The sequence below is a fragment of the Aspergillus vadensis genome (genome assembly GCF_003184925.1).
Source record: "Aspergillus vadensis CBS 113365 unplaced genomic scaffold BO88scaffold_41, whole genome shotgun sequence".
Taxonomy (NCBI): domain Eukaryota; kingdom Fungi; phylum Ascomycota; class Eurotiomycetes; order Eurotiales; family Aspergillaceae; genus Aspergillus; species Aspergillus vadensis.
In genome coordinates this window covers 1,196-12,955 of record NW_020292079.1, presented here as the reverse complement: position 1 = coordinate 12,955, position 11,760 = coordinate 1,196, and the positions used below count along the sequence as shown (strand labels likewise).

Genomic DNA, 11,760 nt, shown 5'->3' with positions numbered 1-11,760 from the left:
TCAAATCCTATTTGCCATCTGATCCGATTCCTTCCATTCCTTCTCTTCCTTCCTTCTCACCCACATCCCCCCCTCCCTCGCTTCTAGCCTCAAAAGCTTGGTCTGTCGTTCGGGTCCCTGCTGTCATACTTGCACTGCTCTCCTCCGATCCCCGATCTACCCTATCTATTATCTATTTAGTTATCTACTACTCTCCTCCCCGATCTTCCACCCCATCCGACCTCTGTCTCTTCTCATCCACCATCCTCTCCCAACCATCACTAAACTTCATTCTTCACTCGAATTGTGTCTTACTTTCCGACTTTATACTTCTGTGGAAGATTGCTATCCGGATTCCTGCTTGTGATTCGAGAGCCAAGAATTCAAAGAAAAAGAAAGGAGAAGAAAAGAAAAAGTGCTTGCTTTTGCTGGTCCCTGCAATCTCACTGGGCCAGTTTGCAATTGTCATCTCATTCGCTTGATCCCCATCGTCTGCGGGTCCTACCTCGACGGCCTCTTAGTGGGTTGAAAGTCGGATTCTCGGATCTTCTTGATCAGATCGACGGGAAATTTGTTGAATACTTTCCTCCACTTGAGGGAAAGTCGGACTGGTGACTCCCAGAGTTCTCTGTCGAGTCCTTGCCCAAACACCGTCTATTCGAAATCCGCTTTATAGTGTTACACGAAATTGAACAGGCAAACATTCTCGAAGATCCTTGGTGAGTACTTAATCTCTGGCTTTTCCTTCTTGCTCCTCTTTCTCCCTACCTTTTCTACCTTTTCGCCTGGTCGACGGGGCTGCAGATGCTTGCATTCTCTCGTCTGGTTTCTCATTCCGTCTCGGTGAGGGAAAGGGCAGCACAGTGCGGAGTTAGACTAGAACCGAGGAATTAACTAACGAAATTCCCAGCAGATTAGTATTATATCAGTGTGAAGATGGCGAGCTGCAAAGCAAGTTTTGTGTCGATCTTGAACAATGACGACAACCCGGCCTTCACAGTTCGCTCCGCCCCCGGGCTATCTAGACATCAAGCCACTTCGCCTTATCCCTACCACTACGCACCCCAACAGTCGATCCCGGCTCCAGAGTTTCGCTACCACCATGCCTATGTGAATTCTCCCTCAGTATCACCTGGCCTGGCACGGCTCCCGTTTGACCCCGTGCCCGAACCCGTGCAGCCCACCTCTCCCGGCTCCTCGGACTGCTCCTACGACTACATGAGCAGCACCAGCGTTCGATCTCACTACCACCTTGGCCGCCAGGACACGAATTCCTATCGCACTATCTCCGAAAAGCGCATCAGCGGCAGCTCTGTTACTGAGCCTCCGTCGCCCCAGCCTTCTATCGGCAGTACCAAGGAATCTATGGCTGCCAAATCCGGTGTCCGCAAGAACAAGTACCCTTGTCCTTTTGCTGCCAGCCACGGCTGCTCTGCGACTTTTACGACATCCGGCCATGCCGCCCGTCACGGGAAGAAGCACACAGGGGAGAAGAGCGTCCACTGCCCCATCTGCAACAAGGCATTCACCCGGAAAGACAACATGAAGCAGCACATTCGCACGCACCGCACCCACTCAGAGGATATGCCCACAGCCATGACGACGGATCGGGACAGTGATGGCAGTAGCAGCTGGTCGACCCGGAGGAGCAACACATCGGTTTATGACCACCAGCGCTCTATCAGCGGAACGCAGATGGACGCTTCTTCGTACGATAGTGGTTCGAAGCTGAACCCAATCTCCACGAGTCGGGCGTATGAACCGATGTCCTCACGCGTATGACGAGTGAGCCAAGACATGAACGGAGCATGATCAAAAAGATTACCACGGGATGATGTTTACCTATTTACATTCTCTGGCCATCCTTTATTCCTACTCTTCATCTTTTCCCCATGGCGGGACAATGCGTGTCCCATCGGAGCAACGGCGTTATACAGGAACTTAAAAAAAAGCGCCCTCGATCGGCGCAAAGAGTGGCTGCTGAGCGGCACTCTTTTGGTGTCACTGTGATTTTCTCTTCAATCTGCCGTCTGAAAATCGACGGTCAGATGCGGCATAGAACGGTTTCCACTGAGCGGGAACCGGACAGCGAAAGCTGTAACCGGCTTCTCTGAAGGAAATCGTTCCTTCTTTTTCCTTTTCGTTATTTTATTTTCCATCTCTGGGTCTGCATTTGTCCTTTTGTTGCTTTTGTCCCATAATTGGACTGGATTCCCCCCATTGCATTTGAAGTTATTATTTTTGCATCTGTCATTTTTGAAGTTTTTGTCAGCGTGTATGTGTGCTTGGTCGGTCTGTGTGATGTGTTTTATTGTTGTATGCCACGAATACCTTTTGTTACTGATCCTATTATTTGGGAGCGACGGCCGAATTTGGATTTCTGAAATGTACAATAGAGAAGCTAGTACGAGAGCGAGTGGGATGTGATGGATAGGCATTAGTACCTGTCCTTGGGATAATCCCAGATCAATATGATCAAGATGAGAACTCTTCACAACTTATATTCCTTATGACTTTGTACGTTTTGTGTCCATTGGTAGAACTGTCCTCTTCATACGAAACGAAATGACGATGCCATGGATGGAGAGGGCACACTTACTTTTAGACCAGGAAGCGCGTTAAGGTACCTAATATATTATCATCCATAAATCAATCCCCAGAAACACTTTCAAACCATATACGCAACACTATCAATACATACCATGTAGACGGATAGTTGAACAGTTAGAATATAACTAATAAGATAGTAACTGAGCCACGGATCGTGCGGGACGGGAAAGGCCCAGGCAGGTAGTATAGATCAAGAACCAGCCCGGAGGTGCCATACCATACCATATTCAAGTTAACTCTTTCACTCTTCAATCAGTGTTGGCTTTTTGTGCTAGCAAAGGTTCGTAATTAATCATGACTGCCTGCTAAACATTATTTATTGTATTATCATCTCGTGCGAAAACAACACAGTGTAAACATTAAACCTTATATAGCATTACGTCATCTATAGTAGCTAGCCAGCTACCTGTGAGTACTGGGGCTTTAGCTGAATGGCTATAAAGCAGCATTGAAAATAGTAGAATAGCAGAGATAAGTCTTGTAGACGGTAGATCAATCGGAGGGTATGCAAGATCCAATCAGTATAAGAACTCGACCAGCCTAGACATCCCTAAAACCTCATGGTGAGTTATGAGAATTTTCTTATCATTCGGCCACTGACCTTCTGACATATACTCTTTAAAAGCAAGTACTCACCTTAATCGACTGAAACATAATATCATGGACAGACTCCAACGTCTCCCGCATTGATACTGTATTAATGGCGTTTGTTAGTATACTCTGTGTATATCCGACGCTCCGGCGTCCTGTTAAGTCTCCGGTGGTACTGCTGATCGAAGAAGCTCGCAGCAGGATGTATGTTTGTATCCGAATCATCATTATTCGGGAAGTGTACTGAAAGCAATAACACAGATATTCTTTTCTCGAATACAGCGAAGTTGTTTAGAAAGAGGATAATAAGCTTCTGGGATATCCAAGGACTGTTGATGATCGAGTCGAATAGTAGCATGTTTTCTTGCGGGCTTTGCTCTAGAGGGTATACTTATTAGCAATGGTTAATATGTAGTTGGTGAGATACTACGTAGTTGGTAGGTGTACAGTGTCTCGATTTTGAATTAGGTATTCATCGCCATTGCAAAGTGCAGCCACAGAGTCACATAATAGACTTGTTCGAGAGTGTATATATTCTTCTAACTTCGTGATCCGCTTAGTTGGACTACTTTCCTTTTTGTAGGACCTATATTGAAAACGAACTCGGAGAGTTCTGTTGACATTGTTGTTGTGAGCTTTGGCCGGAGGAGGTCACTTTAAAAGATAGCCATTTAGGCATGGAGTTGCAGAAGCTAGTGGTCGTGGGGGTATTCAGTATCGCTATCAGTCGGTATCAATGACTCACTAAAGATACTGGTCTCTGTTTAGAAGACTAGTAGTAGATGTAGTAGTGTAATAGTCACTTGAATACATGGATCTTCCCCAAGGTTCTTCATAGCTTGGTAGATAGTGGTTATATCTGGTGATGTATGGAGATGCTGTGTGAATCAGAAATTTTTCGTAGATCAATAGTCTTACGTTCGTAGTTATAGCTACCTTTGCAGGGCCTGTATCGAAAACAACGTTATCTCTCGCCATTCCATCTATCAGATATTGACAAGCGGTGGTTAGACTGCTCAATATGACTGTCCCCTCCCCGAGATGGCCCCCCTTGCCAATGTGATCAAAGTATACAATGCTCATTTGGATTGTTATCGTCAATTCCCTAACATGGCTGCCTGTATATCGTGCTAGTGGAGCCTTGTACATGTCTGCTCTTGGCTATTACCAAGCAACATTGTTTTCTTTGCCTTGCTTGATATTTTCTTGTTTACGCGAGACACTCCTCGAAATGTATGTGGCACTTCAAATAATATCGACTTCGGTGTCTGTCATCACTGTAGTGGCAGGGTTTCTAACAACTCTATAATCCAGATCAGCTATTAGTATATGGTGAGATGTGATTGATACTTATATAGTAGCTACGATATTGTCAGTCACAAAGATGAGGACATGCATAGTAGGATTGGGGCAACTGTTATTGAGTAATGTCCCGGTCAGGTGACGATAATTGTGTCAGATGATCGAGATTTTCAGCCTTGCCATATTCTTGGATGTAGATTGTTCCCACGCAATAGGTTGAAACTTATTCATCTTCTATAGAGTATCATATAGATCATCATCTTTCTATATGGCAATAGATTATGTAATCAACTTCATTTGAATCAGTCACCTCGGTATGAATGTGCGCAAGAGGTTTTAGGCCACTTCGTAAGTGAAAGCAATATCATATATATTTAGGAGTCCGTATACTCCTAGCTTGTTGTTCCGAAAGAGGAGCCTGGGGATGACTGAACCTTATCTCTGATTTCCACGGTTGAGACTTCCATGGTTGAGAAGCCAGCCATATTATCAGTCTGTGGGGTATAAGCCATGTTCCTGAATGTCACCACTACTGTCGATGATCAGCAGAATTAACACATCAATTATTTCTAGACAGTTCAGGACCTACTGATACCTATTAAAACAATTTAGGTCTAATGATTCTCCAACTGCATCGGTCCAGTCGGGAAGGGGCTGAGTCATCGCGGGTGGGGAATGATGTCAGTGAGGGAAGGATGCGGTGGTGATGTTTTTTGTCTGGACCCTTGAATTTTTCTAGGATGTCGAAGTTGATGTTGATGTTATGACAGGATATTGTGCGAGGTACAATATCCATCCACATTAATCTACTCAATCACGAATATCCACTTTCCATCCACAGATGTCATCATCCGACATAACGGGTTTCAGTGGGCGGGTGCCCCGAAACACCAGCGGGACTCTCCTGTCACCAATGAATTGAAGGCGAGGCTGCACAAACAATAGCGAATCGTGAATTGTAACTGTTTCGTACCTGCCTTAAATGGATGCATCTGCCCCTACGTCACGGGCGCTTGCCCCGCTGTCTCGCTCTTTCCTTCCCCAGTCGCCACTGCCATTTTTACTTCTTCCCTTCCCTACTTTCTTTCCTTTCCACCTCGCACCATCTCTTCTCTTCTTCTTCTACTTCTTCTTCTTCCATCCATCCTCATCCAGCTTTCATCAATTTCTTTCCATAACACCACTTGCCTCATCCATCTAATGATCATCCCCATCTAGATCTTCAACTTCTCAACAGTCCCTTAAACCCGGACAACAATGACCCACTACGAAAGCCGTCAGTACGCCCGGCCCCCCGGCGGCTACAATCCTGACTACTACTATGCCGCCCCTCCTCATGGCTCCGCTCGTCACCAAACGGATGTCGTCCGTCGTCGCGATGGCAGCGTTGATTCCTACGATGCCCCTCCGCGCGACTACCCGCCTGGCGATTATGGTTACGAATACGGCTACGGCATCCCCCCTCAGGCCAGACCGTCCCGTGTCTCCACCCTTTCGGAGGGGGTGCGCAGATCCCATTCCATGGGCTATCGTGATTCCCATTACGATGACTCGGACTACCACCGTCGATCCCACCGCCATTCGAGGCGACATGATGACCGACGTATGTATCTCATGTCTCGGACAGTGCTCGGACAGATAGCACGCCACTGAATACGAAGCTACTGAAAGTAAGTTGTATGCTGACATACGTTTTCTAGGTGAACGCCCCAGATACTCCCGCTCTCCATCCGATAGTCGCTCTCCCCCTAGACGACGTCGCAAGTCCATCTCCGAGCAGGCCTTGGGTGCGTTAGGTCTGGGCTCGCTCGCGTCATCTGGATCCCACCATCGCGAACATGATCGTGGCCGCTCGCATACCCGGGATCGTAGGTCTTACTCCTACTCGCCCTCACCCACCCGCGACAGAAGCCGCCACCGACGGGAGAAGAGTGAGCAGCGCATTGCCCAGGCTGTTAGAGCGGCTCTGGCTGCAGGTGCTATAGAGGCCTTCCGTGTTCGCAAAGACCCTGGCGAGTGGACAGGTGAAAAGGGCAAGCGCATCCTTACAGCTGCGATTACGGCTGGCGGTACCGATGGTCTTGTGGACCGAGACCCGAAGAAACATTCCAAGCGCCATGTCGTCGAATCCACCCTGGCGGGTCTGGCTGCCAACCATTTCATCAACGGATCAAGATCCCGGTCGAGGTCTCGTGGCCGGGGTCGCTCGCAAAGCCAGGGCGGGCTTAAGAATCTGGTTGCCACAGGGGCCCTGGCCGCAGCCGGCAAGGAGGCCTATGATCGCTTCCGGTCCAAGTCTCGCCCTCGGAGTCGAAGCCGAGGCCGCGGCCGGTCCAGCTCTCGGGATAGCTACGACGACCGTCGCCCTCGCAAACGGAGCAAGAGCGTCACCGACTATATCAACCAGGGAATGGAAGCTCTAGGCCTAGGACAAAAGGACAGCCGTGACAGGAGAGCTCATGGCGGCCGCTCGTCTCGTCGCGACGTCTATTCGGATGACGAGCTCTCGAGTGAGGACGAACCCCGGCGCCATCGCAGCCCACGACGCTCCAGGCACTCTAGAGATGTGAGTCGACCTTTATCCACTGTCAGCACTTCGACACGACCGTCCACGCGCACCACATCCAAAGGAATCGGCGAAGCTGGTCATGGTCGTGTCAACAACCCCCATGGAGACGGACAATCCGAGGAGTCTGATTCTGACCTGGGAAGCAGTACCGATGAAGAACACCAACGGAAAAAACTTACCCGGAAAACCCTAGTGAAATCCGGTCTGGCCGCGGTGGCCACCATCCACGCCGCACATAGTCTGCACGAAAGTATGGAAAAACACAAAAAACGAGCGGAGCTAGTTCGCGAGGGTGAGCTCTCCCCGGAGGAAGCCCGTCGTCTTCGGATCAAGGGCCAGCTTGGCGATGTAGCCAGCGTCGGCCTGGCCGCCCTGGGGATTAAGGGTGCAATCGGAGAATGGAAACATGTGGAGGAAGCCCGCCGCGAGCGACATGAATTTGCCAAAAACTGCGACAAACGACGAGAGCGCCGACACCGCCGTGTTCAGAGCCAAGGGCCGACGACGACTCGACCGCCGCGGACCATATACCCTGACGAGATTGAGGAGCATCATCCATCGGAGTATGGGTCAACAACCGATATTCGATCTCGGTCTGTAGGACGATCGTCCAGAACGCCTGTCGCACAATATGCTTAGAATGAAAGAAAAAGTATGAAAGAAAAACCGAGCGATATTCAGTTGCAGACATGTGCTATGATAATGATTAATGATTGATGACTTTTCCTTTGACGCAAGACCTTGTTTTCTGTTATTCTTATGCAGATTGATGACGCTTATTGAATGTTTTGACGCCTGTCAGTTGATTACTGATGTTGTATACGTACACTGCTTGCTTGTCGTCATATGCTTGTTTCTTTTTGTTGATTATTCACCTATTTCTCTTTCGGTATAATCGATATTTCCGATACTTTATTGTAGCTTACAGATAGTGTTGCAATACAGTTTCGAGATTTTATGGCTTGGTACGTATACAGGGTTTACTTGAGGAGCGAACAGTAAAATGAACGGCATAATCCATTCAGGGCATGCGGACATGCAGGCATGCACATAGAACTCTCAACGTGGGGGCCATAGACCATCCCCTTTGCGCAGCAACGGACAAGATATTTACAAGACACACACACACACACACCCACACACGTACACAACACATGGGTTAAAAGACGACAAGTCAAGACAGCACAACACCGGGTATGATATCTCAAAAAGAAAACAACAAGCAGACACACCTGCTAAATAGATGGGGGCAGGAATCGTCAACAGAACAACCAGGAATTTGGATCATTGATCAATCAATCAAGCAAGCAAGCAAGCAAGCGCAGAACCAAAACGAGCCAGTAGTACTACTACATGCAAGATGACGATGGCAGGCGAGTAAGGAGAAGAATGTGTCCTAGCACGAACAGAAACAGACGGAAAGGCGCAGCAACGGAGAGAGAGAGGGAACAGAACGCTCGATTCTTTTGCCAGCAGGATGGAAGCGAAACAGATGCAACAAATACGTTGATGAGCAGAGCGGTCAAGCAGGGGTGCAGGCACCCATTAGACAGGAGTAAACCTGGCAGAGAACATGTGGGAACGATGGAGGTAAGGAAACGGTCAAGCGCAGCTAGCTGTACATCCCAACGAGGTGGAGGGAGCGAAACTTTTACGGAATGCATCTTCTGAGGAGAACCATGGAGGAGCCAAGCTAATGCAATGAAGGAATCAGGTCAGAGCCGTGGGTGATGGCGCAAGGATCAATGAGGATAAATGAGGGTGAAAGGGTCCAGAGGCGACGTTGCGGGGAGAATGATAGTCATGTGTCGGTCTAGAAGATGCTAGGGAGCGCTCATCGATCGGCATTCAAGTTCAGCCAACTCATGTCTGAGTTGACGTTGGTAGGATGGCGTGGCGGCATCGGTTCCACTTCTTCGGGTATAACAACGCTTGAACCGCGTGTGTTGGTGCGAGATGGGTCGAGTGTTCGATAGTCACTTTCGGATGGCACTGCTATTGAAGGCACATGGGTGCTGGGGTTGTAGAAGCTTCTGCTGTAGGTACTGCTGGGAGGCCGGTCCGCCCAGCTACGCTGTTGCCAGGGCCCGTCACCATCCAGCTCGGCGCTCATCGACGAGGCGCTAGAAATACGAGCTGACTGACTCTCTTGGATTGCCACAGGACGACCCTCAGAGGAGATGATAGACGAGGCATGCTCTGTTGTGGGGCTACCACTTATTACCTGTCCTAGAGGTTTGGGCTCATCCAAGAATCCAAAATCCAGGGGTGTGAGAGTCTTCATCTGCCATGCAGCGCCTTTCGGCTGCGGCTTGGCAGACGATGCACCAGATGGTGGGGGCTGAAGAGATTGTGATTGCATTCCAACCAAGCTTGTTGCACTGTTGTCCTGGAAGTAGCGACTCCACCCTTCATTGGTCCTCCGGTCACCTGGCCGACCCCCCGAGGTAGAGCTCTGGGCCTCAATCTCTTTGTCAAAGGCAGCACTCGAGTACACACTGGGTGACGAGGGTTCTCCGGTGGAATGAATGGTCGTCAGAGGACTCGACTTCAGCGGAGTCGAGTTCTGTGCAAAGGTAGGGCGGGCACCAGCCGGCCTTGGGGTCTTCTCATCACCCACCTTGCCCGAGAAGATTGCAAGCGAATCTACCGAGGAAGCGGCAAGCGGTACTGGGCTCTTAGCCATGGGGTACGCTGACTGGGCCAACGGCTCCACACCCTGGTCCTGGAAGCTGAGGCGATCTTTGTCGCTTTCGCCTCGAGCTTTCTTCAGGTTCTGCTTCTTGCGCTTGATCAGGAGGAGAATGATCACCAGGATGGCCGCGACACCCAGGATCGCTCCCAGGGTGGCGCCGACTATGGTCCCGACATCGTTGCTGGACGAGCCGCCGCCGGCGCTGGAGGATGCGCTGGAGGTCGACGTTGCTGTGGATGTAGATGCCGCCGTTGTGGTTGACCCGAGAATCTGCTGCCGGCTCTCGTCACCGTAGAACAATTTCGTCGCGTTCACCCAGCTGTTGGAGGTTTGGTTGAAGATAGCCAAGGAGTCCGTACCACTGCCACTAGAGATCACTACTAGGCCATCCTCCCCTTGAGCTAGGGAGTAGTTCTGCCGTGTTGTGGACTGCGCTAGGCTACTATCGTATGTCGGGTAGCTGCTGAGGGTGATCTCTCTCCTCCGTTTGCGTGACGAGGATGAGCTGATGGCGGTAGCAGGGTTCTGCTCCTTCCCAGACGCATTCACCAACACCACGCTTGATACCGTGTTGGGCGCAACGTCCATGTCAAACTCCTCCAACACCTTACTTCCGTCGGATCCTTCGAGAATTGCGCACTGCACGCCACTGGACAGCGATTGGGACAGAGTCACGTTGGATCCATACCAGCCCGCATTCGGGTTGAATAGGTGCACTTTCTTCGGGGTTGTGGTACCGCCAACCAACGCTGCCTCGCGATCATTCCATGGCAACAGAACAGGGTTGACGGCCGGTGACGCTTCCGTCGCATTGTGGGCCGCAATAGAGTACGGAGATACGGTGCTTAAAACGTATGTGTCAGAAGATGCAACCGTTTCGTCGGTCTGGTGGCCACCATAGACCAGAATTGAGGAAGAATTCGACAGGTAGACGGCCTTGTGGTGAGTACGGTTCCCCATGACCGATTGCGGGGGTTGAATGGTGGTCCACGTCGTGTCTTTAAACGAGTATCGCTGCAAGCCCGGCTGACTTGAGGAGCCGGATCCGCCAATGACATAGAGAGATTGCTTGGTCTCATCGCCGTCTGTGCCACCTATCACACACGCTGCGTCTGAGACGGCCTCACCCATGGTCAATGAGGTCCAATTTCCATTGCGCGCGAGGGGTATCGACATGAAGCCATTGGCGGAGTAGGTGTAGAGAGTGTTGTTGTATACAGCGGAGCAGTGACCCTCCAGATCCACAAGAGGTTTCGGAACAAGCATGTCGAATGTGTGGGAGAAGGGCGAAAAGGAAAAGTTCTTCGAATGTACCAGCCGAAGACGATCAGGAAACAACCAGCCGTCCGAGGGGTTCAGCACGCAGGCGTCAGGACGGAGAAAGGATGAAGAATGACTGCCGGAGCACTATCGCATGATCGACACGGTAGAGGGTCGTGTTCTCAGGTGCAGAGAGCAACCGGGGGGCGGCGATGATCGCGGGTCGGAGTTGCGATTGGGGAACGTATGATTCGAAAGCGAGTGAGAGGTCGATATTTGAAGGAAATTGTCCCGGTAAAGCACAGAGAGGCGATGATAGATATGGAAATCCAGAAGATCGATCTGCTTGGGGAAAGATGGGGCTAAACGTTGAGTGGGTGAAAAACGAACGACGACCTGGCAAAGAGCGTGTCAATTGGGAAAGTTAGGCTTTAGGGGGGGTGTTTGCGAAGAGAAAGCGATGGACGGAGTGCACGATATCAAATCGGCAGCAAACGTGAAAAAGAAGGAAAGGAAAGAGAAGGGCGAGGAAGGAGGGCAAAAGCCAGACCGAGTCAGGCAGAGAAGGAAGCGAAAAGCCAGCGAACGGAGGGGATGGGATGGGATGGGATGGGAGAAGGAGGGACGAGAGCATCAGGAGAGAGAGAGGGCGAGGAGGGATTTGGATTGGGGGTGGAGGGTGAAACGCCGGCGGGCAGCTTAGACCAGCACTAGGAAGGGCAGCCGAGAAACTCACCCTTTTTTTTTCCCCTGG

General features: G+C 50.3%; 5 protein-coding genes across 5 annotated transcripts; 2 read left to right on the top strand and 3 right to left on the bottom strand.

The window, feature by feature from the left end:
• Positions 1 to 585: 585 nt before the first annotated feature.
• On the top strand, positions 586 to 1,879 carry BO88DRAFT_218959 (C2H2-type zinc finger protein). Its single transcript, XM_025701988.1, has 2 exons — positions 586 to 698; positions 893 to 1,879. Exon 2 carries the CDS (start codon positions 916 to 918, stop codon positions 1,759 to 1,761), a length of 846 nt encoding a protein of 281 aa, XP_025557205.1. The 5' UTR covers positions 586 to 698; positions 893 to 915; the 3' UTR covers positions 1,762 to 1,879.
• Positions 1,880 to 2,473, bottom strand: BO88DRAFT_218950 (uncharacterized protein). The gene has a single exon (XM_025701987.1). The coding sequence runs from the start codon at positions 2,415 to 2,417 to the stop codon at positions 1,998 to 2,000; it is 420 nt and encodes a 139-aa protein (XP_025557204.1). The 5' UTR covers positions 2,418 to 2,473; the 3' UTR covers positions 1,880 to 1,997.
• A 634-nt stretch (positions 2,474 to 3,107) lies between these two features.
• On the bottom strand, positions 3,108 to 4,329 carry BO88DRAFT_430437 (uncharacterized protein; the record flags this gene model as incomplete). The annotated part of the gene is made up of 7 exons (XM_025709247.1): positions 3,108 to 3,203; positions 3,226 to 3,281; positions 3,325 to 3,556; positions 3,687 to 3,719; positions 3,750 to 3,815; positions 3,954 to 4,058; positions 4,117 to 4,329. The coding sequence occupies 7 exons, from the start codon at positions 4,327 to 4,329 to the stop codon at positions 3,108 to 3,110; spliced, it is 801 nt and encodes a 266-aa protein (XP_025557203.1).
• Positions 4,330 to 5,739: 1,410 nt separating this feature from the next.
• Positions 5,740 to 7,834, top strand: BO88DRAFT_477421 (uncharacterized protein; the record flags this gene model as incomplete). Its single annotated transcript, XM_025711970.1, has 2 exons — positions 5,740 to 6,085; positions 6,183 to 7,834. The coding sequence occupies 2 exons, from the start codon at positions 5,740 to 5,742 to the stop codon at positions 7,688 to 7,690; spliced, it is 1,854 nt and encodes a 617-aa protein (XP_025557202.1). The 3' UTR covers positions 7,691 to 7,834.
• A 969-nt stretch (positions 7,835 to 8,803) lies between these two features.
• BO88DRAFT_218833 (uncharacterized protein) lies at positions 8,804 to 11,239 on the bottom strand. Its single transcript, XM_025701986.1, has one exon. The coding sequence runs from the start codon at positions 11,010 to 11,012 to the stop codon at positions 8,886 to 8,888; it is 2,127 nt and encodes a 708-aa protein (XP_025557201.1). The 5' UTR covers positions 11,013 to 11,239; the 3' UTR covers positions 8,804 to 8,885.
• Between the last annotated feature and the right edge of the window lie 521 nt (positions 11,240 to 11,760).